The sequence below is a fragment of the Phalaenopsis equestris genome, unplaced genomic scaffold (genome assembly GCF_001263595.1).
Source record: "Phalaenopsis equestris unplaced genomic scaffold, ASM126359v1 Scaffold200192, whole genome shotgun sequence".
Classification (NCBI taxonomy): domain Eukaryota; kingdom Viridiplantae; phylum Streptophyta; class Magnoliopsida; order Asparagales; family Orchidaceae; genus Phalaenopsis; species Phalaenopsis equestris.
In genome coordinates, this window is record NW_018220029.1 from 56433 (window position 1) to 81011 (window position 24579).

At 34.1% G+C, this 24579-nt stretch overlaps 1 protein-coding gene across 9 annotated transcripts in view; it reads right to left on the minus strand.

Annotated features, from left to right (window-relative positions):
• The window catches only part of LOC110035832, a 10423-nt gene extending 1658 nt beyond the window's left edge, over nt 1–8765 (minus strand). Inside the window, exons 1-6 of one of the 9 annotated variants that reach the window (XM_020740139.1) lie at nt 8564–8765; nt 8250–8367; nt 7836–7941; nt 7700–7750; nt 7446–7497; nt 2600–2658 (exon numbers count right to left, since the gene is read on the minus strand). In XM_020740139.1, the coding sequence (XP_020595798.1) occupies nt 2600–2658; nt 7446–7497; nt 7700–7750; nt 7836–7901 (228 nt within the window). In that variant the 5' untranslated portion in view covers nt 7902–7941; nt 8250–8367; nt 8564–8765. Of the gene's footprint in view, nt 1–2599; nt 2659–7445; nt 7498–7699; nt 7751–7835; nt 7942–8249 lie in introns of all 9 variants that reach the window. The other 8 variants (XM_020740138.1, XM_020740136.1, XM_020740135.1 and 5 more) reach the window with 8 other exon arrangements.
• Nucleotides 8766–24579: the final 15814 nt, after the last annotated feature.

Consider the following 24579-nt stretch of genomic DNA (forward strand, 5'->3'; position numbering starts at 1 on the left):
CCCCCCCCCTTTTCTATATGCATAACAAACAAAATGCAATCACACAACCTATAGACAACTTCTAACAAAATACACTTTATAGCAATGATTGAAGAGCAAAGGAGAGATTGGTTGTTGTTGCGAGATCTAGATATACCAGTTTATGTGGTATATATATAAATTAAACATGAGAATGATCGACGAAGTGAAAAATAGAACTAGAAAAATCACACAAAAAAACAACACAGTGAAACACACATATTTACGTGATTTGACAAATTATCTACGTCCATGGAGTTGCAGAGGATTTTACTTCTTGAGGAATTTATAACAGTCGATCACCTCGACTTACAAGAGGATCTCTCACTCTTCGTTTCTCTCTATTCTTCTCTCTCTATACCGAGATACACCGAAGTTACACCGAAAAAAACTCTACACTGAGATACACCCAAAAAGACAAACTTACAAGAGAAATAAACTCAATTTCTCTTCTGCCACAAGCCACCAAGAAGAAGCATTGGGAGAACAATATTCTTCTTTTTCCTTCTTCCTTCTGCCGCAAGGAACTGCTCCTCCACTTCATCTCTTCCACTGCCCCGTGGAAGCCCGAAGAACTCTTCCTCTGCCTCAATGAAGCCTGAAGAAGAGCACCGTGACTTCAAATAAAATCTGAAGAAGAGCCGTTCATTTTATCACGAAGAGAAGGGAGCGAAGGGATGCTTCGCTTTGCGAAATAGAGAAGGCAGGAACGGTTCGCGGCAGCAGGGAGGCCGCCCAAGCTTAGTGAACCGGGCTCCACTGTTTCTAACAAGATTTGGATTTAATTAACACCAATGACTGGCATGAACCACCCAAAAATGTATCCCTTCCACACAGTTCATAAAAAGCCTGTGGCAGCACTTACAAATTGAGGTGCAGTTGTCCAAAAAGAAACGCTAGCATAAAAAGGCATGCCAAACAAGAGTTTCATGCCAATAATGGACTTTAGAGAGAGATTGTTGCATGCTTACGTTTGTTTAATAGCCATTTCATTTCGAAATTCGAAGTTTTGACCGCTAGGTCATGACAGGCAGCAACCTATCCATCATAATCACGCCCATCCTCAAAAAATAAATTATTTTCTTGAACCTAATCATCATTCAAGGGCATAGATAACGATATATGCCGAAAGAATTTATGAAATCTTAATAGTATCGAAAGAATATGTCCCCGGTTAAAAGCATTTGGCCTAATAGAACAAGCTTGTAACGTCATGAAAACACTTTACCAGCATTTCAACATACCAAAACCATGAACATTCCAAGAAAATCCTATCAGCAAAATCAGAAACAAAATAATATAAGTGAAGAAATTGGAGAAGTATTAGCAAAAAACTTCAGCTGCAACACAGCCAATAGCTAACAGATACAACCAGGGAGGTTGGATGAAGTAAAAAAACATTAAAAATAACAGAAAATAAAAAGATTTTCCTTAATAATGAAAAACAATTACATTTCTGAAAGGAGAGGCATCAAGATCAAAATAAGGGAATAAATAAAGATGCCAGTCATGTAACAGATGTTCTCCTATGGTAAAAATCAAACAAAAAAAATGACTATGGGAAATAATTGCAAAACGGAATTAAAATAAAAAAGAACCAAGATATCCTTACAAAATATATTATTGTAATGAAGCTTTCAAAAAAGTATTTCATTCATTTAGTCTTTAAGCAGAAAACAATTGCATTGACTATGACTTGATAACTCTTTCATGACATGTTCATAAAATATAGGAAGATTTTAAGTTAGAATCCAAAAGTACAACTCCAAGGTATTAAACATGCAGGAATAGTTTAACTTAAACTGTTCAGAAAAAGCCATTACACAAGTCATAACTAATACAGCTAGACAATCATGTATCTAGTAGATATTCCTAATTGTCATTCAACATTATGAAATGAATTAAAATTATCCAGTAAAGTTTTTGAAAAAAATATCAGAGAAGAAGGGCAACTATTTCATTGATTAAGGCTATTTTACCTGCTGAAATATAACATTCACAATAATTTGATAACAGATTTTACAAGGCTATACTCTTCTTAAACTTGGGTGAATCCCAAAGACATGAAGGTGCAAGAAAAATGTTAATGAGGTATGCAACTGGTCAAAGGTAATATCACTGAAATTGCAAGTTCAAATCAAGTAAGATCATTCAGATAAGAAAAGAAATAAAACATTACATTATTAAGCATGAATAATTATTCAGGCTTTGCGTGGTTCCTTTTTTACATGTTTAACTTTTTGAAAAAACTCTTTGTTTATACAAAAAAAAAAAAAAAATTGCCTAGAAATTCACTATGAATACTCAGCAAGTATAGCATTGAGTTCAAGATAATCTAATTAATGCATAAAGAATTTACGACCAACACAGATCGACTCAATAAAAAAGACAATGGAAATAGTTTCTTAGAACTTTCTGATTAAACTGCAAGGCCACACTAAGAAGAAATGAAAAACATACTGTGATGCTTCTAATACCGCAAAACCTAGCTATCAAAAGATAAAACTATAAGTAGAACTGAAAGTTGACACTAATAAATAATATGATACAAAATGCATGCATAAAAAATTAATACACTTACCCCAACAAGAAAACGTATCCACATGGGACCCTTCGCCCATCTCCTAACCACAGGCATAACTGTGTTGAAAGAAGTGTTATTAGCATGTGGATATCACAAATTTTCACTGAGCATGATTACATCAATAATGATATAGAATTTTAAGAAAAACAATAAAGATATTTAAGTTGAATAGCCAGAGATATTTTGCTACATTAAATTTAAAATTTTGATCCTATAAATCTGAATTGAACCTCTAAATAGCAAATGATGTAGCACATCAAATGGATAATTTAAATCAGTCGATTGATCCTAGCGCGAGGGCAAGAATAAGAGCCAATTCCCAAGCAAGAATATATCGATGAACAGCCCATCTCAAAGCCTATGCTAGCCATCTTGGATATCATCTATGGCTAGCCACCTTAACGAATGAGCATGAAACATGAAAAAAATAATAATGAAAATATAGAAAAAAAATCCTCCATTAAACAACCAACCCATCCCTTTTTCCATCAAAATTTCCTCTCAAAATAGAGAACGCTCAGGAATCATTTTCCGCTTATAAATAGAGCTGATATGTAATGAAATTTCTAATATTAAGTGATATAATTTAGCAAAATAAATTGATCTTAATTTACTTATTACTTAGTGACTTAAAGAGTTGGCCTTTTCTTCCGGGAAATAAGTTGACTATCTTTTTTATTTAAATTTATCATTCATCTTCTCCGAACACCTGCACTCAACCTTTCTCAAAACTTCCCTTTAATCCGAAGCATCTTCTAAGACTGATCAGTACCCAAACCAACTCTCAATCACTCCAAAAATTCATCTACAGCACTCAGCCAAACTAGGCAAGACTAGAAACTAATCTTGTTCACTACTTGACACCTACCTAAATTCCACCAAGTCTTATCATCTACTCTAGATCAGATGCACGCATCCTAAGCTAACATTCACAGCCATTTACCTTACCTAAAATGCATTATTCAAAGTGCTCATCCAAATCCATCTAAACTAACCCAATCTAAACTAGTCTTAATATTCCAACCACTATTTCCCTCCAAGTCTCTCTCCACTCCAACATAAACTCAAGATATTTTATTGAATATTAAACTAAAGATCCGTAGTCATTTGCAACCATTAATCTCACCAAAAGGCTTCCCAGCATCATCAATAAAATAAAATGTACACATGCCCTTAAATCCACGAAATTTTAAAATAATGGAAATAACAAACTAAAATACACAATGCAAAAATGACCAAACCCACAAGCAGGGACTAGAAGAAACTCAAATATGTCAATATAGTCAAGCGGTTTTAATTGGAATGGACTCTTCATAGACGCCTAATTGACACTTAGCAATATAATGGCCACCTAAGAGTTAAGATAATTAAAAGATTCTACGAAAAAATTTAACATGGCACAAAGAAATAGGTTAAATTTATTAATCTTTGATTTACATATAAAGTTGGAGACTTGGCATATTAAAATTTAACATTGCTCACATCATCATACCGAAGAAAAAAAAAATGTAAAAACCTCGTGATTAAGAGGGTAAAAGGACTAAGTGAGAGTGAGAGAGGGAGCAAAAGAAGGCAAGAGTGGAATGGTTAAAGAGTGCAGGTGAGAGGTGATAAAAGGAGGGGCAACATGAGTGAGCAAGGGAGAGACAGCATGGAGAAGACGAAGGTGATGTCAAAACTAAGATCGACAGATTAAGAGTGCAAAATACACAAATTATGGCTTCATTATGATCTTGCATAGAAAGGGAAGGGTTGTGGCCACGTTCAAAGGCATATAAGGAATGAGACTGAGAGTGAAACAGGACTTCATGATATGAAGGTTGCATAAAGCAAATATGATCTGTATTGCTTCCCTCTAAATTGTTATATGCTCATTATTCTACAATTCTAGTTTGAGAGAGGAACAAGACATTGTGGCATGGAAGAAATACAAGGTAAGTATGGTCTTTATCTCTTTACCCTTCAATTTATTCTCTATTTTTTATTCCCTTTTAAACTTTATATGTAATTGCTCTTGTCAAATTTGTCCACTGCACTTAGCCGTTTTTGTTTGTTTAAGAAGCTTTATATTCCTCTTTATGTTCAGATTAATCAGTTGGGGTTTTCTTGAAACCCACATTTTAAGCGTTGACCATAAAAATTAGTGGGTGCTTTATCTTATCTCCCAAAGTGTTTTTTTTTTATTGTATTTATTGATAGAGATAATAGTTTATGGTGAAAATTGAATGGGAAGATTTCTCCTAGGGTTCATGGAAGCTTTCTATCCATTTTTCCTCCTCTTTTCATTGATTGGCTTTTTCATGGCCAACACAAATAATGGCAATTTTGTTAATCTTAATTATCAAAAAAGAGATCTAAATGTTTATGTTGGCTAATGCTGTTAGACTATAAATTCATTTAAAAATGAAAATGTGGTGTTTGTCTACTCAGCTACTCAAATAGAGAATCTCTATGCCAACTCAAAAGATAATATTTTTATGTTATTTCAAGAATGAAACTTCACATCAGCTTGGAAAAAATATTCAATTCATGCTAATTTTGCAAATCAATTGATTTGTCTTTTTATAATTGTTGGAGTTCTTGGGCTTTAATTTTATACATTGTTATTACCCTCTTTTTTTTTTAAACTTCAGTTTCTATAAGATCAATAAAAATAGATCTGATTTGTTTGAGGCAACTTTCTTGTTGCTTTGATTTCCACATAAAAAATAGTCCTCTTTAACTACCACTTTCTTGTTATTTAAAATAAAAAAATTGTGATAAGAAGCATTTTTTGCTATTATAGCTGCAAAAGTATGGTAGCTATACGAAAGCTGATGTTTGATGTTTTATAAAGAAAAAAAATAATAATACGGATAAAAATTTTTTAAATTGTTATTTTGCCTGCAAGTCAGACAACTTTTACAAACAGCTGCATCCACCACAAACAAACCCATATTCATATTGTTGAAGGGCAGTGTTTGTATTTATGATCTTCTTGTTTCATAAGACTCAAACTTCAATGGTATTTTATAAGTGCTTGATTGTCTACCATATGATAACATATATTAAATAATTTTGACAGCTCTTATTTTTTAATGTATTTGTGTAAAATTTGAGTAATTTTTTCTTACTAATTGCAGATATTTCCACCAATGGTTAGCAAATATTTAATATACTAAATAAGGTATAGCATTTGATTTGAAAAGTGAATAATATGCAGTTTGATTCCAGTAGCTACATGTTTTCTTAATTATTATTCATTAGCAATTACTTTTTTATAGTTTATTTATATATGTCGTAATGATATGGAGCTTTGTGAGACAATGTTTGAAGATGAAGGTTTTCCTGCTAGGTGAAGGTGAAAACAAGAAACAAATCCTCTCTACATACACACTCTCCAATTTTCTCCATCATCTTAGGATTTTGTTCCTTTATCTTCTATCTCCTCTCACTTTAGCCTCAATCTTCACTCAATTTTTCATCGAGTCCTTCTTAGAAGGATGATTATTCATGATTGATTTGTTGTTGAGGGTTTGTGTAAAAAAAAGGAATGTCGACACTAAGTAAATGGATTAGTAAGACATCTTTTCATATAGTAGGCTGTACAAAAACATGTTTTTTTAAGGTAGAGTTCTATGTTATCTTTGCTTGTTCTTTCTGTTATTTGAGCATAAAATTAGCAAGGTTTTAATGAATTTAGATTATTATGATTATCCTTTTTATTCAATATGCTTTTTTCTTATCATGTGATTCTTTAATTTTCTTAATGTAACTTTATTGCCTATTATCATCAGCCTTTTTTTTTTTTAAATTTCAGTTGTATAGCTGTTTAATCTCAACTTAAGGAACTATTCTTCTTCAACACATTTTTTTTGGTGGTTTACAATTGTCTTTAATTGTTTTATTCAGTCTTTTGCAAGGCATTTATTCTTAATGTTCATGCAATTTGATCAAATCAGAACAAAAACTTGTCCTCTTCAATAGTTGCACCAACTAATCAAGCCCTTATTATGATGTCTTTGAATCATGATGTTTCTACCTGCCTTCATATAATTGTTTCCATGTCATTGTTTATTTTTAAACGGTGAAAGACGATTGCGGCAAACTTTTCTTAACTTGTTGCTATATTATTGGAATGTATGAAAAATCAATTTTTACAAATTTTGGTTGTCATTCTGCTTCGAGTCTCCTACTCACTTCTTATTCTTCTTCATCCCCTATAATTGCACCTCTTGCAGCTTCATTAATGCAAAAATATTTTCAACTTACCTAACATTTAGTTAAAATCTTCTGCGCTAATAGTCTAACTCATCTTTTTCTTAGTCAAACCTTACAATAATTAGAAACTATTTAAACAATTATGAAATTGTATGTGTGAAACATGGTTAAAATGTGTTGCAATCATTATATTTATGCAACATAGAAATTTCGTTTTTCCCTTTTTAAATTGGAGGGGCGTAATCTTCAAAGTCAGAAATGTAAGCTTCAAACTATTTAAGTTCCAAGTACATAGCTTCAAAGTATTGTAAGAGATTTTTTTCATTCCACAGCACAAAAAACCAAAATTCAAACCAAGCTTTTTCAACAACAAAGTTCATATAGAGCCTCAACAAATATAAAAAGGCAAGAATTTACATATAATAAGACGTGTAAATCAACTAGTAACATTAGGTTTTGAAAGTTAGTGAGAATAATTATGATTTTTCATAATATATGAAGTTGAAATCCAATAAGCAACATGTACAGATCGTTAATTAACAAGGTCAACTACACTTTGGACTCATGAAAAAATAGAAGAAACAGAATAGCAATTCCAAGCTAAAACAACTTAACAGTGAATTTCATAAATTTACAAGCATACCATGGTTGAATCCAAAAAAAGCACTTGCAGTACCTCCCACGGCTGTGCCAATCTGTTCATTAGCAAAACGACACAATACATTCAAATATTCAATAAAGGAGAAAAGATCAATAAATTCAGAATGAACACCGGACCAGTTATTTTAGGTTACAAACGTGACGGGATCAAACGGAGATCAACAACCAAGGATTTATTTGGTAAATGAAACTATAAAAAGAGGGAAAGCTGCAGAGTGAGATGAAGAAGAACCTGACCATGGAGAAGCTATCTCGGACTAGTGGCCCGACCGTCCAACTACTCGCTTCCTTTCAAAATTCAAAGAGAGATAAAGAAACTATCACAGCAAAACAAATAGAGAGATGAGCAAGTGAACATAGAGATGATGTCTACCAAGTCCTTGGAGAGAGGTCCAGCGCAGTGTGGGCATCTGACTGGAACATTGTCGGGTTTCGCCATGACTGCTTTTTTGGATACTCAACTCATCGGATAGCTCTCGCTGGATTAAACACAACCATTCATTTTTATACAACAGGTAATTTGTTCGTTAAAAAAAAAAGACAGCAGGTAATCTGAGTTCATGCCTAACCAAAACATCGAAAAAAAAAACCTTTCATCCATATAATTACGTAATTTGTAAATCATTTCGTATAAAACAGATACCCAATCCACAAAGTCAGAAATTATAGGAAAAAAAAGGAGCAAATCATAGTTTCTGCATTCGTTTAAGAACCTGAGACTTATCAACTCAAAGGACAGAAGAAGCAGAACTCCAAAAAGGAGAAGGAAAAAAATGAGTATGTTTACCCCTGAAATCGACGACCAGCAATAATTTCTGCACGTCAAATTCAGACAGTAGACGAAGAGTTGGAAGATGACAAAGAATTATACTGCAATGTCTGTGGCTTAGTGATTTCCTAAGTGCCTGTCTGGTAACTGATTTAGAGCAGGGTTTAAGCTGGATTTAACCTAAAACATGCCAGACGGTCATTTTGGACAAAATAAAGCCTCGGATTTGATAAATCCTGATTTCACGGATTTCGACCTAAATCCCGTGAAGCAGTGGATTTAGTAATTCCGGCACGGACGCTTCGCGCGAAAAAAAAAAAACGTGGAGTTACCTTCCTCAATGGTTTCGGGTAGGAGAGGAGCTGAAGGAGGAAAAAAATGGGATTTTTGGGCCTTTGTAAGCCGCGATTCCGTCGTCGCGTTCCCAGCTAACTCCAATTGCGACTGTATCGAGACGGTTCGGTGACGAAGGCGATGGTTTTGGACGAAACAGAGAAGTGCGGGGGGCGGCGGGAAGGGACATGCGAGGGTTACTAAAGCTAATTTTCTTAATTTAAAAGTTAATTTCAGTAATTTAATTGATTAGTAATTAATAGTTGATCAAAATATTAACAAATTAATTATATTTAAATAAATTTAATTATTATTTAATTATATATATATATATAATTATTAACTAATTAATTAATTATCATATTTTGAAATAAAATATTAATTAAATTAAAAAAGTTAGTTAAGTAAATTTTGAATGTTTTGAGAAGTCAAATTTATTCAATTTATCAAATCTTATTATCATATATGACTAAAGTCTAAGAAGCATAACATATTTTTTAATCCTGACAGAAATTGTCAAATAGTTTTTTAGGTTTCAAAATTTATTAAATTAGTTGCCAAACTGGTTTTGAGATTTAATTCTTCTTGGATTTAAGAAATCGGGATTTACAAGGGCGTGTGTATTATTTATTTCTTTTTTTAAAATTTAACAAATAAATTTTCATATTTACAAAAATAAATCAAATCTTTAATATCACAACAAAAATATCATTTTCATTAAATTAAAAAAAGTAAAATATATATACTCATGCATAATTTTATGACACTAAGATATTGTAAATGTAATTATGAAGTTTTAGTTGTTTGATATGTGAAAACATAAAAAATGTTTTGACAAATATGTAATTTTTATTATTATTATTTTTAATTACAGTACTACACATTACAATAATTTACATAAATAGAATAGTTACATGCTAATAATTTTACAATAAAAAAAAGTATCATCTTAATTATTATATCATTCAGTAAAAACCTCCTAAGGCTAGCCCTTAATATATACTTAATTTACATTATTATATATTAGTTTTTATTTTTATTTTTTTTGATCATTTACATTACAATTAAGGACCCATGAATACTTGTTACAGTCTTTGAAGATTACTGTCCGTTTGGGGCAGCTTATTTTGCTGTGGCGGCGTTTTCAAAACGCCGCCGTGGTATTTGTTTAATGCGTTCGGCCATAAGTTTTGAAAACTCCCGTAATCACGTCTTATATTTTGTTTTACAGATCGGACGCGGGGGAGGTCTTGCGTTCGGCGTTTGTAATGGCTCGAATTCCTCTCGTGCCTCTGCGGTTTCTCCTTCGTGATCTCCTTTCTCTCGCGCTCTCCCTCGCGATCTCCTTTCCTGATCTTCTATTTCGTAATCTTGTGGTGAGATCTTTATGCCGCAATGCTTTGATATTCTCTGTTTGGTTTTTATGTGGCTCGATTCCTTAATGCTGAGGTTTTTATGTTTTTTTTTTAAAATTTTTTTGAGGGTTACGTTACGGATGGATTTTTTTTTAAGCTTTGCTCGAAATGTTGAAGTGAAATGGATCTGAGGGTTTTTTTTTTTATGCTTTCGAAATGAATTTTAGGGTTTCGTTGAAGGAATGTGTTTGTTACTGTTGGAACCGTTGGAATGTTTAGGGGGAACTCTTGAAATTTTGTTTTTGAGCCTTTACGTTTTGATTTTTTTGGTATTTTAGTTTCATGTTACTGTTGGAATTTTTCCAGCTGCTTCTAACTGTTGGTATGTGAAGGAAGGTGCGGCCCTGTTATGTTTCTGCACTATATGTTTCTGTTATACCAATAAGCTATTCTGAATAAGCTGCCCCCAAACAGTTTTATAAGACCATCAGTTGCGCTAAACAATGAACTGCCCCAAACTATAAAGCAAATTATTCTGATAATCTGCAGATTATCAGATTATCAGAGTAATCTGCTGATCTGCTTATCAGCAAATTATAAATAATCATCAGTTGCGCTAAACAGAACCTTAATATGATGCGGTGCTCAGTGGGTCTATAGCATGGGTACTATTTTTGTAGAAAATCTAATTTTTCAAGCATTCCCTATATTTTCTCTTAAAAAATATTTATCTTTCAATCACAGAATAAATAATGTAGCAATATAGCAATTTTGTAAAAGAAAGATTTACATACATACCACTTAATTCTTATGTATTTACTATGTAATAATTAAACTCTAATTTTTACATATATGCCACCTTAATTATGGATGAAAATGCGTGTTTAACATTTTAAAAATAAAATAAAAAAAAGTGATACTTTTATGTGATATGAAAGATTGGATAGTATTTAAAAAAAAAATAAAAAAAAAAGTAAAATCTAGAGGTAAGATGTGTGATGCATACAGATGCACCTTTGTAAGACTATAGCTAAAAATATAAAATAGCAGAAGCCATGCTAAACCAACCCCCTAATCTTCAACGTCTCTGGCTAAAATATCAACTTTAATTAACATATGTTGTGCATTTATTTCTCAATTTAAGTATTTTCCTTTATTGCAAAACCTTAAAAATGTTTGAACTTCGAATATCATGTCATGTAAAGTTTAGGCATTAGATAATTAATTAAGTTTTTTTAGTCAACTCATGCTACTCTTATTCTCCTCAAGTTTATCAAGCGAAGAAAATTTTTTAGAGTAAGATTTTGATAAATTTGAACAATCTCTCCAAACACTTCATAAGACAATCCACATTTATTCTTTTAATTAGAGATTATTTTTCATTATTTAAGCATCTTAATGACATCAAAATTAAATAATTGTTGGCTCGTTATATTCTTTTTATTGAGGCCATCGATTTGAATATGAGCATGTCAAATTTTGAGATAGTTTGGCCTTCTAATTGATGCACCAAATACTTTAATAACACTTCAATTGTTAAGCGTTGGAGCCTGATTTTTCCTGCTCCCGCCTCCTTGATCGTGAAATGTCACGATTCCTCTTCCGCTCCCGTTCCCGTTCACGAAGAGTTGTGCCTCCCGCCTCTTCAGTCACACACCAACCGCTCCCGCCTTCCTATGTTGTGAAGCGTAGCATCCCTTCGCTCCCTCCTGTTCGTGATAAAAGGCTTTGGACGACTCTTCTTCAGTTTTAGAAGTCACGGTGTTCTTCTTCGATTTTCCTGGGGATCGAGGAATGTTTCCTCGGGATAGAGAAAGAAAGGTGCAAGAAGTAGTTCCTTACGGTGAAGGAAGAAGAAAGAATAAGAAGAAGATTGTTCTCCATTGGATTCTTCTTGGTGGCTTGTAGAAAAATTGGGTTTATTTCTCTTGTAAGTTTAATTTTTCGGTTTATCTCGGTGTAGAGTTTCTTTAGTGCATCTCGGTGTAGAGAGAGAATAAAAGAGAGAGAAGAAGAGAGCAACAAACTGAGAGTGAGAGATTCCTCTTGTAAGTCGAGGTGATCGTCTGGAGTAAATTTCTCAAGTAGTAAAATCCTCTAAAACTCCATGGACGTAGGTAATTTGTCGAACCACGTGAATCTGTGTGTTCCGCTGTATTACTGATGGTAATACTGTTTTCTGGTGTGAATTTTTCTCGTTCTATTTTTCGCTTCGTCGATCATTCTCCTGTTTGTTTTATTTATATATACCACATCAACTGGTATATCTAGATCCCGCAACAACAACTGGTATTAGAGTTTTTTTTGGATCTGAGGAAGAATGATGGCTGCAGTGAAGTGAAGGCTTCAGGAATCGAGAAATTTGATTGCACAGATTTTGGTTATTTGAGAATGCAGATAGAGATCACCTCTATGGGAATAAACTTCATTGGGAAGAAACTTCATCACCCGTTATTAGGGAAAATACCTAAAAGGATAAATGAGGCTGAATAGAATTTGTTGGATCGACGGGTTCTGGGAGTTATTCGATCAACCCTATCGAGGTTCGTTACACATAACGTCATCAAGGAGAGGATGACTACAGATCTCATGGGAGCCTTATCAGGTATGTATGAAAAGTCATTGGCAAATAACAGGGTGTACTTGATGAAGAAGTTATTCAACTTGAAGATGGTAGAAGGAGTTTTTGTTGCTCAACACATGACTGATTACAATACTATCACGAATCAATTGTCATAAATTGAAATTAATTTTGATGATGAGATACGTGTGCTGATATTGTTAGCATCATTGCCAAATAGTTGGGAAGCCATGAGGATGACAGTTAGCAGTTTTGCAGGTAAATCTAAACTGAAATGCGATGATATTCATGGTTTAATTTTTGGCTGAGGAGGTTCGTAGAAAAGATTCTTGCGAGATCTCATATTTGATTTCAACACTGAATGTTGACTTCAGAGGGAGATCAAAATCAAAGTCTGGTCAGCAGGCAATCTGCTGGAATTGTCGCAAGGCGGGCCACATAAAGAGGAACTGCAAGAATCCCAAGAAGAGGGCCACATAAAGAGGAACTGCAGGAATCCCAAGAAGATGGAGAATGATAGTGCAATTATGGTATCTAATAAAGTACAAGATGCATTATTGCTAACAGTTCATAGTTCTGTTGATGATGGAAATGAAGAGGATCGGGGCAGCCATTCCTATTGTTCAATAGACAAACGGTGGAAAACCACAGAGCTATAAAGAAATATTGCAAGATGAAAGTTCGAGCAAGTGGGAGCTGGCAGAACTTCCACCAGGGAAGAATGCATTATAAAACAAATGGATGTACCAGGTGAAAACTGAGCATGATGACAGTAAAAGGTACAAAGCTAGACTTTTTGAAAAAGACTTTCAACAGAGGCAGGATATTGCCCATGCAGTAGAAGTTGCAAGCAGAGACAAGAGTAATTCATGAAATAGCTTGGAGGTGCAAAACTATTTGAACTATGCTGATATGTTGACTGAGAGTGTTACTCTTGAGAAATTGAAGTTGTGTACAACTTCAGTTGATCTTCTGGAGTGAAGACAAGGATTTGAGTTGCAGTGGTGGAGGATTCAAGGTAGATGATTCAGAGGTGGAGGATTCGTGGAGGATTTAAGTTGGAGGATTCATTTTTGAAGAAAAGGGCGACACCGTCAGTGGAGGATAATATTTTTGAGGAAGAAGATGTTGTAACAAGTGTATCGGTCTCCAATATGGAGATTGTTAAGCATTGGAGCACAATTTTTCCCGCTCCCGCCTCCTCGATCACGAAACGTCGTGATCCCGCTCCCACTCCCGCTCCCTCTCCCTCTTCCGTTCACGAAGAGTTGCGCCTCCCGCCTCTTAAGTCGGGCTCCAACCGCTCCCACCTTTCTATGTTGTGAAGCATAGCATCCCTTCACTCCCTCCTGTTCGTGATACAAGGCTTCAGACGACTCTCCTTCAGTTTTAGATGTCACGGTGTTCTTCTTCGGTTTTCCTCAGGATAGAAGAAGGAAGGTGTAAGAAGTAGTTTCTTGCGGTGAAGGAAGAAGAAAGAATAAGAAGAAGATTATTCTCCCTTGGCTTCTTCTTGGTGTCTTGTGGCAGAAGAGGAGTTAAAGAAATTGTGTTTATTTCTTTTGCTAGTTTATCTTCTTCGGTGTATCTCGGTGTAGAGTTTCTTCGATGTATCTCGGTGTAGAGAGAAGAAAAGAGAGAAGAAGAGAGAGCAGCGAAGTGAGAGTGAAAGATTCCTCTTGTAAGTCGAGGTGATCAACTGGTGTAAATTCCTCAAGTAGTAAAATCCTTTGCAACTCCATGGACGTAGGCAAATTGTCGAACCAAGTAAATCTGTGTGTTCCGGTGTGGTGATATTGTTTTTAGGTGTGAATTTTTCTCTTTCTATTTTTCGCTTTGTCGATCGTTCTCCTGTTTGTTTGATTTATATATACCACATCAACTGATATATCTAAATCTCGCAACAATATCAATGGTTTGATTTAGGCTTATTTGGATTTGAATTGGATCACTCTCAGCCTCATAAACTTGTTGAAATTGGCTCCCCGATGATCATTAATTAGAATTCAAAATATTTCTTGCTCAAAATGCTTCGAGATTCATACCTCGTGATAAAAATTGGTTTATGATGTGTGTGTAGAGAGAGAGAGAGAGAGAGGGTTTATGATGTGTGTGTAGAGAGAGAGAGAGAGATCAAACAAAAATTTGATTGTTTTTATCCTTCTTGAGAAAATGAAACATATTATTAAATTATTTGGAACTCTTATACATTTTATCATAGATACATCAATTATATCATCATCCTTGAGTATTTAATTTAGGAGCATTTTTTGTATATACCATACAATTGCTTTGTCTCTACATACCTAACACCCAAACATTCATATTGACATGCATATCACACAAATATTTGGGATCACATCAAGAATATGACCATCACTTTCTTTTCTAAAAGTGAAACACACATTTTAATGCATAGGCTTATGACAGGTAAAGGAGGTGTATGATGATATGGTGACTCGTGAATGACTGCCCGGACGTGCCACATCTGAACCTAATAATTTTTACCATTCTAGACATCACATTTTTTGTTGTATGATTGGTGTCATAGCAATGTTATAAAATTTATCTTAAAAGCTATATGAAATCCTTCATATCATAAATTGTTCTGAAGTAATTCTTTATTTTGACCCCCTTAATATGAGTTTTAGGAATTATATTCTCTTCAATATTATCTTTTTTTTTTTTTATGATTTATCTCAATTGTCTAAAGCTATCTAACTTTGGTCTTACTTTATACTCCAATGATACTAAGTGATAATTAAAATTACTAGCCATTACTTGGGACTTGTTTTATATTCCAATGATATTAACTGATAATTAGATTTACTAGTCATTACAATTTATAATTTGCTACTTATTTCTACAAAATTTATATGTTGATAATGTTACTAGCATTTCATTTTGCTCATGCCAAAGCAACGCTACATACATACCCTACATTTAGTTCAAGAACTTGTAATTCATAGATTTCATACGGTTAAATGAAGCCTGAAGATGATGCATTTCTGATTCATAAATCTCCATCTCAAATACTTGATTTGATCCAACAATCATCGTACGAACATATCTTTTATGCTACTTTGCATTTTAGGATTATTTCATTGATTAAAAAGTAGTACCAATCAATAAAATATTTAGGGGACATTTCGGATCACTTTTTCTTTTTAATTTTTTTGCTTTTAATTGTTGTTTGTTTTTAAAATTTAAATTTTAATTTAAGCGTGCTTAAGTGTGAATGTTATTTCCAAAACAATTGAAAACATTTTTTAATTTTTAAAATTGATACATCATCAAGAAGTATTTATCATCTGACTAGAATCTTGAGGCATTTTTTAGCAATGAGCATTCCAGATTTAAATTCAAGATCATAGAGGGCCTCAATTTCAAAAAAGTTATAGTCAAATTGACCCTCTAGGAAAGAGGAACCTTATGATATCAAAATTGGGTTGATCCAAATCTAAACAAGCCAAGATCACATCATTGAAGCACTTTTTGAGGTTTTGGATCTTCAATTGAATTGTCAAATGAACTCCAAATCTGACATATTCATAGTTAAATTGACCATCTCGATGAGAGGACTCTAACAAGCTTAAGATTGCTTAATTTTAAGATCATTAAGGTCAACAATCATTAAAAAAACTTTATGATCAAGAATTTTTACATAGATCAAAATATCTCTACCCAGAGGGTTTTACATAGATAGACGCTCTCTCTTCACTTGAAGGGAAGAGAAAAATATGATGAATTCCAATGTTGTTTTGGACCAAAGATCGGATGAAAATTTCTAGTATACGCAACCACCGACCACCACACATTGGTCTTCGTCGGCTACAGTCAACTGCCCCTACTTGTCGTCGTCATCTACCCCTGCATGCTAATGATGTATCCTAAATATGATCATAATGTGCAATACTATATTAAAGATATGATGATAATTTCCGCCTTTATGATTGCTGACCACCGTCGACCACATTCTGTTGGTCGCCCCTGCTCACTCCCATCTATGCCCCTACTTACTAGCATTGTATAACATCGTATTGCTGACCACCGTCGACCACATAGTTCTTAAATACAGTTGTATCGTATAACATCGTATTGAAGACCCGATGAAATCTTTTAATGCACGTAACCACTGACTGTCATTGATCACTGTCGACCATCACCATCTGCTGCTACCGACCACCAACAACCACTTCTTTCTATTGTCATAGCTAGAATATGATAATTGTTCTTAAAAGCTATATCTTATTTTACATTGTATACCAAGAGATGTAGTATATGATGTAAAAATGTAACAATGTTATGAGATAAGGGGTCCATCCACCAACTATGACTCATGACCAACAAATTACAACCTCCAACAATGAACTATGTGGGCAACTACTACTTAAGCTTCAAAATATAGCCTTTGTGACTTGATGCTATTCTAACCTCGAACTATGACCTACATGGCCAACTAGAACTATAAATTCCAACTACATTCTTTGTGCCCAACTAACGTCATTACAGTCACAAACTAGGTCGATGTGGCTAACTGACGATGTTGCAGTCACCGACTACGACTTATAGGACCAACTACTACTGTAAATTTCAACTGCAACCTTTGTGATAAACTAATGTTATTGCATTCACCAACTATGACCTATGTAGCTAAGTAACGATATTGCAGTCACCAACTATGACCTATATGGTCAACTACTACTATAAATTCTAACTATATATGACCTTTATGGGTAACTAACACTAGTGTCAGCACCAACAACAACTTATGTAATCAACTACGATATCACAGTCACTAACTATGGCTTATATAGCTAACTGCTACTATAAATTTTAACTATACTTATGTTGTCAATTAAAATTATTGTAATCACAAACTACAACCTATGTGACAAACTGACAATATTTTAGTCACAAATTATGACATTTATGACCAACTACAACTATTACAATTTTTAATTACGACCTCTATGGCCAACAGATGCTACTGTCTGTGGCATATATAGTTAAATGATGTTTTAGAACGTTGAACCAAGACCTTTTGTGGCCAGTTACTACTTGTGAAGTAACTAATTATGACTTTTGTGTCTGCCTACTATGTTATTAGATTTTAAATGCAGTCTCTGTGGTCAACTGTCACTATTATAGATACTAACAACAGCCTTCATGATCAACTATATTTGTTGTAGCCTAATTGCAACTATTATAAGTGAATTATTATAAATTTGTAAATATAAGCATCGCAAATCCATCTTATATAATTCATTAGAAGAGTGTATCTATATATTTACAAATAAACAGTGGATTACTATGATTGAGTTAGAACACGTGATTTTTTTTATTTTCAGTTTTTCCACAAAATATTTTGGTGTCTCCTGCTATTTTTCTGTTATATGTGTGGGTGTTCGGTCTTCGTGCAACACTAAGACACTAAATTATCATTGTTTAGGGTTACAAACTTTCTCCGGCACATAACAAAGATATTTTTAAAAATAAGCTAATTTATTTTTTAAATCTTATAAAGTTATACTAATTAAATATGTTTTCAAAAATAGGAAAAAAAAACAAAAACAAAAGTAAGCAAAAAAAGACCTTGGTAATTAAGTTTTCACATTAGCTCTTAAAGATATGTACAATTTCATATCTACGAACACAAACGGGCACATCAAAAACATTATTTAAGTAGCATTGTTTTTTGGATTACTAAGGACAGCTCAGTTAAGAAGTTAAGGTCATGGTAGACTTCCTAAGGCCAGCTGCGGAGATGCATATATATATATATATATATATGTATATATGTATGTATGTATGTATGTATAATCACACTTCTAAACTACACAAATATTCCATATGATGAAAATATAATTATCATTTTTCACAACATTTTGCACATCATCATCATATCTAAATTAGATAATAGCTAATGCTCAATATCTTCAAGGAACTCTTGGTTCATGGCTTTTGTTTGCTCCTGATACAGGATAGTCCGAAATTTCAAAATCCATTCTCCCCTCCGCAAACCCTTCTTCTACAACAGATAAATCTACCTTAGCCACCTGTTCCAAAAAAAATTAGCATTTAGCGTCCAATTATGAGTTTCATAGTATCAATAGTCAATCAAAATTTCTTCGCCACATATTACCTGACAAAATTAGCTCTTATACTAAACGCCATGTTGGCAGGGCAACCATTGTTGTACTATGTAGAAATTAAGAGGTTAGAGGTTTTGATCAAGTAATGTAAGTGTTCTAAAGGGATTTTACATACATATCACATATTTTTATATATTTAACAATTAAACTTCGGTAGTTATATATACAACACTTATGCATCGTAATCACATCAAAATTTATACATAATATGTATGTTTATTTGAAAAATAAATAAATCCATTCAACTACAATGGCCTTATATTATTACTTTTTTACTTATGGATTTATAAGAGGCAAAACTTTTATAATATAGAAAGTTATGTATAATAGATGTAAATGACATGTCTTTCTTTGCACAAGTATATCCGTTTAAAGAGCGATTGGATGTGTGTGATACGTCTCATAGTCGTATGTGCGAAAAATCATTGAAATTCAAACACGTCAAATTGTCTACATGTGGACGATGTACTTGTTGTTGTTGTTGTTGTTGTTGTTGTTGTTGTTTTGAGTGTGTGTGGGTGTGAGAGAGAGAGAGAGAGAGAGAGAGAGAGAGCGGACCTGGTTCATCTCATCTATAGATAAGGTCGCGGGCCGCTTAGTTAATGCAAAGCTTCCTGTGAGGCAAACACAAAGTTGAATTAGTTAGCAATGAGCTAAACATAGAACACAGAATGAACTGGTATCAACTTAAAATTATTGAGGGAGAAGAAGAAGACTACTTGTTATTCTTGCTTCAGCTACGGGGAGAAGGAAGGAGAGGAAAATATGTACTGTGAGGAGGTAAAGCAAAGGATTCTTCTGCATCCTTTGAGAGAAGCGTCCCCCTTGGCCAGAATATGGAGTGAAGCCAAAATGAACCACCATTGCTTAAATTTGATGCACAAAAAGTGTCATCGGTGCATTATGTAGTGCTAAAAGACAATGGCTCTACCATAGTCAACTTCCCTTTGATTTTAGTTTTGAGTGCTTTCCAAACTCACCTAACTTTCTCTGTTCATTTTTTATAATTAAATCTGTTAGCACCATAGTATAATATATTTTCTTACTAGTAATTGCTTATATATTACGCTTATTTTACAATAAAAAATTACTAGGGATGGAAGTTTCATACTTCTAGGAATGGAACTCTTATACTTCTATTAGGGCTTCGATTCAATTAGAAATCGAAATCACATCATAAAAGATGATTGCATTAATTTGAGTGTACATAAAAAATATGTCTACACATATCTCAAGGAAATCCAACGTGTCTCATTTATGAACACCAACGAATAGTGTATTAGGATACCAAAAAGACAGAAACAATAAGTGTCATTTTTTTTTATCGAAATTTTGACCAAACTGAGCAAAAGCACGACCAAACGAAGAAATAGAATGAGCCACATCTGATGAACACTCTTTAACTCCCTCGGAAGATTATGGAACTCCTCATAAAAGGGCCAAAAGGCTCTTCTCGAAATGCCTTCTTGACCCTCAGAAAAAGGCCCCTTGTTCAAGGAGAGCTACCCATCAAATTACAATGAAACACCCTCACCCTGACAGCACAAGTTCACATTCACAAAAGGAGGGTCTCTGCTCAGGATTCTCTTGAGAGGTCTGACCGACGACCTTTTTGCTGACTGAATGTCTGTCGACCGACTAAACGATAAGGTTCTTAGGTCATCAGATACCCCTTTTCAAGCAGTTACAAATAGGAAACAATACTAAGATAGGTTATGAATACAAAAGGGTGTAAACATCCCTATTAAAATAGGGTCAAATATATAATTTTACACTAGATGCCTCCGAAATATATAACTATGGTCATTTCTACATTAAAGTATTACTAAATTTATCATATTAAAACACTTGCATTGTTGTGCACTCTCTTTCTCTGTCTCTCTCGCTTTCTATATTTCTTTTGTTTGTCTTATGCTTTATGTCTTGAGTGTGATTCACAAGACATATTTGGATTCAATAGCTTGAAAGGTATGCTTAGTGTGAATCATGCTATCAACAAGAAGAGAAGTACATCACGGAGAGAAACTCATATACAAAAAAACCTCAATGATGGAGTGCAAGAGGGAATTTGTGGCCGCTAAGAGCATAACCCTTGAGAAGAAGAACTCTAACCATAAGGTCACAGATTAGTTGGCAAATATAAGTATATCCTTTTGGGCAAATATAGGTACCTGAATAGTGTTGGGTCTACACCGTGATCAAACCACAGTTTGAGCAAATATAGGTATATCCTTTTGTCAGCTGAAGAATGCATTCATTTGACAGATCTCTGAGGTTGAGCCATTAAAGAAGTATAAACTTCAATCATTAGAACCATATAGAAATTGGAGTGATCCAACAAACCATACCATTTCATTGAGTCGATCATCTACCTTCTCAAGATCTACAACACATTGGCGTGTTAGTTATTTTACACCACGTTGAGAGATTTTATCCTCAGATAATTTAATTGCCTCCCAATAGGGGTAATCACTTCCCTCACTGAATTCAAAAAGATGTTCACAACATTGTTTGCCAGCGCCCAGAAGCCTCATAAGAACTCGTAGGCCATGTGGCACATCAATCAAAAGGATGAACGAGAACCTTCGCTTGTATGTCGCTCGATTCTAGAAAGAAATGCTGGAAATGTGAAATCTGGAACCCAGATAGCACATACTGCCTTGGCCCAAGAGCAGAGGAGCAAACAATTCAAAAGTATGCTATGGGTTTGTAATAGTCAAAGAGCTTAAATGAACTCTTCGAGTTAGCCAAGCTCTACATTGCAGCAAAGGAGTAAGTTCACCCGTCCTACCAGAAAGCCAAACAATTAGACTGCCGCTTGTCGAATAGATCCTCTCAAGATGATGGGTCGAGACCAAAGAACGACCCACACCCTAGACATGAAAACAACCAACTGCCTCAATACGATAGAGGGGCCAACATAAACTACCAAAAGAAGGACAAATTGGGTCTAATGATCGATCTTCGACGAACTAGAAGTACTAATACGTATTAATTCTGCCTCAAACTGTGATATTCTCACTGTTACAGTAACAAATATTAAAGCAAGAATATAGTAGCATCCGAGTTCACTAATTCTTGTAACATTTAGGGGATGTTTGGTTTGCTGAAAATGAAATGCAATGTAAAAGATTTGCAGAGTACTATTATTACAATGTATTCAAAATATTTTATGGTTGTTTGGTTTGCTGTAAACTAAATGCAAAACTTTATTATTATTTTTATTTGGTTAGAAGTAGGTTGAAAATAATGTAATAATTTATTTGGGATGCGAGCTATAGGCGATGGCGGCAGAGATGGTGAGCGGGGAGCAGCGGGCGGCGGGAGGCCGACAACGAGCAGTGGAGGGTGACAATTTGCCCTGATAGCTTTTTAGAGTAATTCAAATTCGATCAAATCAGTCGAATTTCTAAATTCAGTCAAAATAAACTAAAGAGTAAACTTTAAATTCATTAAAACTTTACATTACACTTTTACTTCTTTATATCAAATATATAATTTTCTCAAATCCCTTTGTAAGCTTTCTAACTAAACAGCCCCTCAGTTAAGAACACATTTAGGATTTCAACGCCGCAAAGCCTTCTGCAAGCACTTTTTGGTACTTAACGTACATAATTACTTATTTAGACCATGCTCATTGGATACCAATTTTACCTATAATTTAAGCATGTATATGCTGCCATTTTCTTATGTAAAAGTATATTTCGTAGGGATCATCATTTCCTAAGGCTAGCTGGAAGAAGAATCAATTCATGGAGGTACGGGAAACAAAAGAATGGGCGATAATGGATTTGCAGTCCCACCTGAATTGATGGCTTGCCCAATATAATTATGTTCCTAAGCTGAGAATTAGTGTTTTTAAAAGGCTAATCTTTGCGAAACGGCCTTAGATTACCATTTACCAAGTGGTTTCATTTAAGCCTGCCCAATGAAAAGTCTGTTGGTAATGGTACTAAAACCTGCCACAGTAAAAGTTAATAAAAAATAGGACAACAATATATATTCCGCAGAAAACTCGTAGGAAACTCATCTTGGAGGTTTATAGAGGGAACCTATTTAAGATTGAATACTCGCTTTCTATACAATAACATACTATAAACGTCTTGTCAGCTTTAATCACACAGTGATCACGGGAAAAGCAAACTTAAAAATTGCATCTTGCAACTACTATTTCACTACTTACATTGCTGTTGTCTTTAATTAACAACTATTTCACTACTTACATTGCTGTTGTCTTTAATTAAGAACAGCACAAGCAATATTCTATAATGGATTCCAGATGAGTCTCGCAGTTACATGAATAATTTTCTGCCTAGACTCCTAATGCATAGTCCAATAATATGTCGTCGCGTGTATTACATCGTAGAGGTTATTTAGGGATTATTGAAGTGAAACTGTAGAGATTATTTCGGGGTTATTTCTGGGTTATTGAAGATTAACATATATATTCCACATCAATAACCAATAAAGAACCCAAAAATAACATCCATAATGTTATTTCAGGATTTTTGAAGTGGCACTGCGGAGGTTATTGAAATAATCCAGAAATAACCCGGAAATATTCTTTGTGGTTTCACAACAATAACCCCAAAATAACCCAAAATAACACCGCGGAGATTATTTTGGGGTTATTTTTGAGTTATTGAAGTGAAATATATGAGTTTTTGTTTAATAACCCTGAAATAACCTCGAAATAACCACCACAGTATTATTTTGAGGTTAATAAAGTGAAACCGCAAATATTATTTCAAGGTTATTTCGAATTTATTCCAGGATTATTGAGATTTCACAGTTCTACTTTAATATTTTTTAGGTGGGCCCGATATAACAGAGAGATCCAAACAAATAATTTTCTTCAGCAATGGCTTTTATTGAGGAGCTGTGCCGAAAAATAACACCAAACCACTGTTCATTTTTTAGAAAGTGCTACACATCTCTGATCATGCTCTGATTCTCACATGGAAAACATTTAAAACTTTAGCAAAGTGAGATGAGTGGAAACACAGAAAAATAAAGTATCTGCACAAGTAAATTAAGATGGCATACAGATTGGCATCTAGTGCAGATTCATAGTGCCATATAGAAGAGTGAAGCAGATATGAATTATAACAACTTCCACTAGTGACTGGATATGTGATTGACCAAAAGCACTACTGAGAGACTTCCCTTCCATCCTTTCTTCATGTGCCCGCAGAAAATGGGAGCATCTTTAACAATATATCTTACCCAACCAAGACTTATTCGACAATGAGTAGTGGATCTTTTAGTTGTCACAGGTCTGGTTCTGATTGACATAAAAAACTTCTCACATATAGAACCACCCAAACTGATTTTCATGAACTCCAAAGAACCATTAGTTTGTACTACAAAGAAATCCAATTTGCATATACGCCACACAATTTCACTTATTTACATATCTAGCGCATATCATTCTTTTAATTTTAAAAAAATAAAATGCAAGTTCTTATGCACAGATAAAATGACACATTAAAATTGAGTTTTCAGTGTTATAAAATGGATTAGGGTTTGATGAACAGGATTTACAATACATTAAGGAAAGTTCTGGAATTATGCCGGAAAAGCAAGCGGTTGGTTATAGAATGGGTATGTATAATTTGGGGACCATTGAGAAACAATAATTTGTCATGGTAGTGGAGTGTTGCCGCTAATTTACTCATCCACATATTAGAATTCTTAAGGAGCTGTATGGTAACGGCAGTGTCGGCACTATTTTTGGTGTGGGGTTTGCCCGTAAGAAGCTGTCGGTAATCGGAATTGAAATCCCGTTGCCCGCTTCGGAAGGACATTAAAAAAAAATTTTAATTTTGAAAAAGATGAAGTCAAACTGACCCCATAATTTTCATAGTTTAGATGAAAGAGCACTTTATCTCAAATCATGTATCTATCCCAAAGGATGAACACAA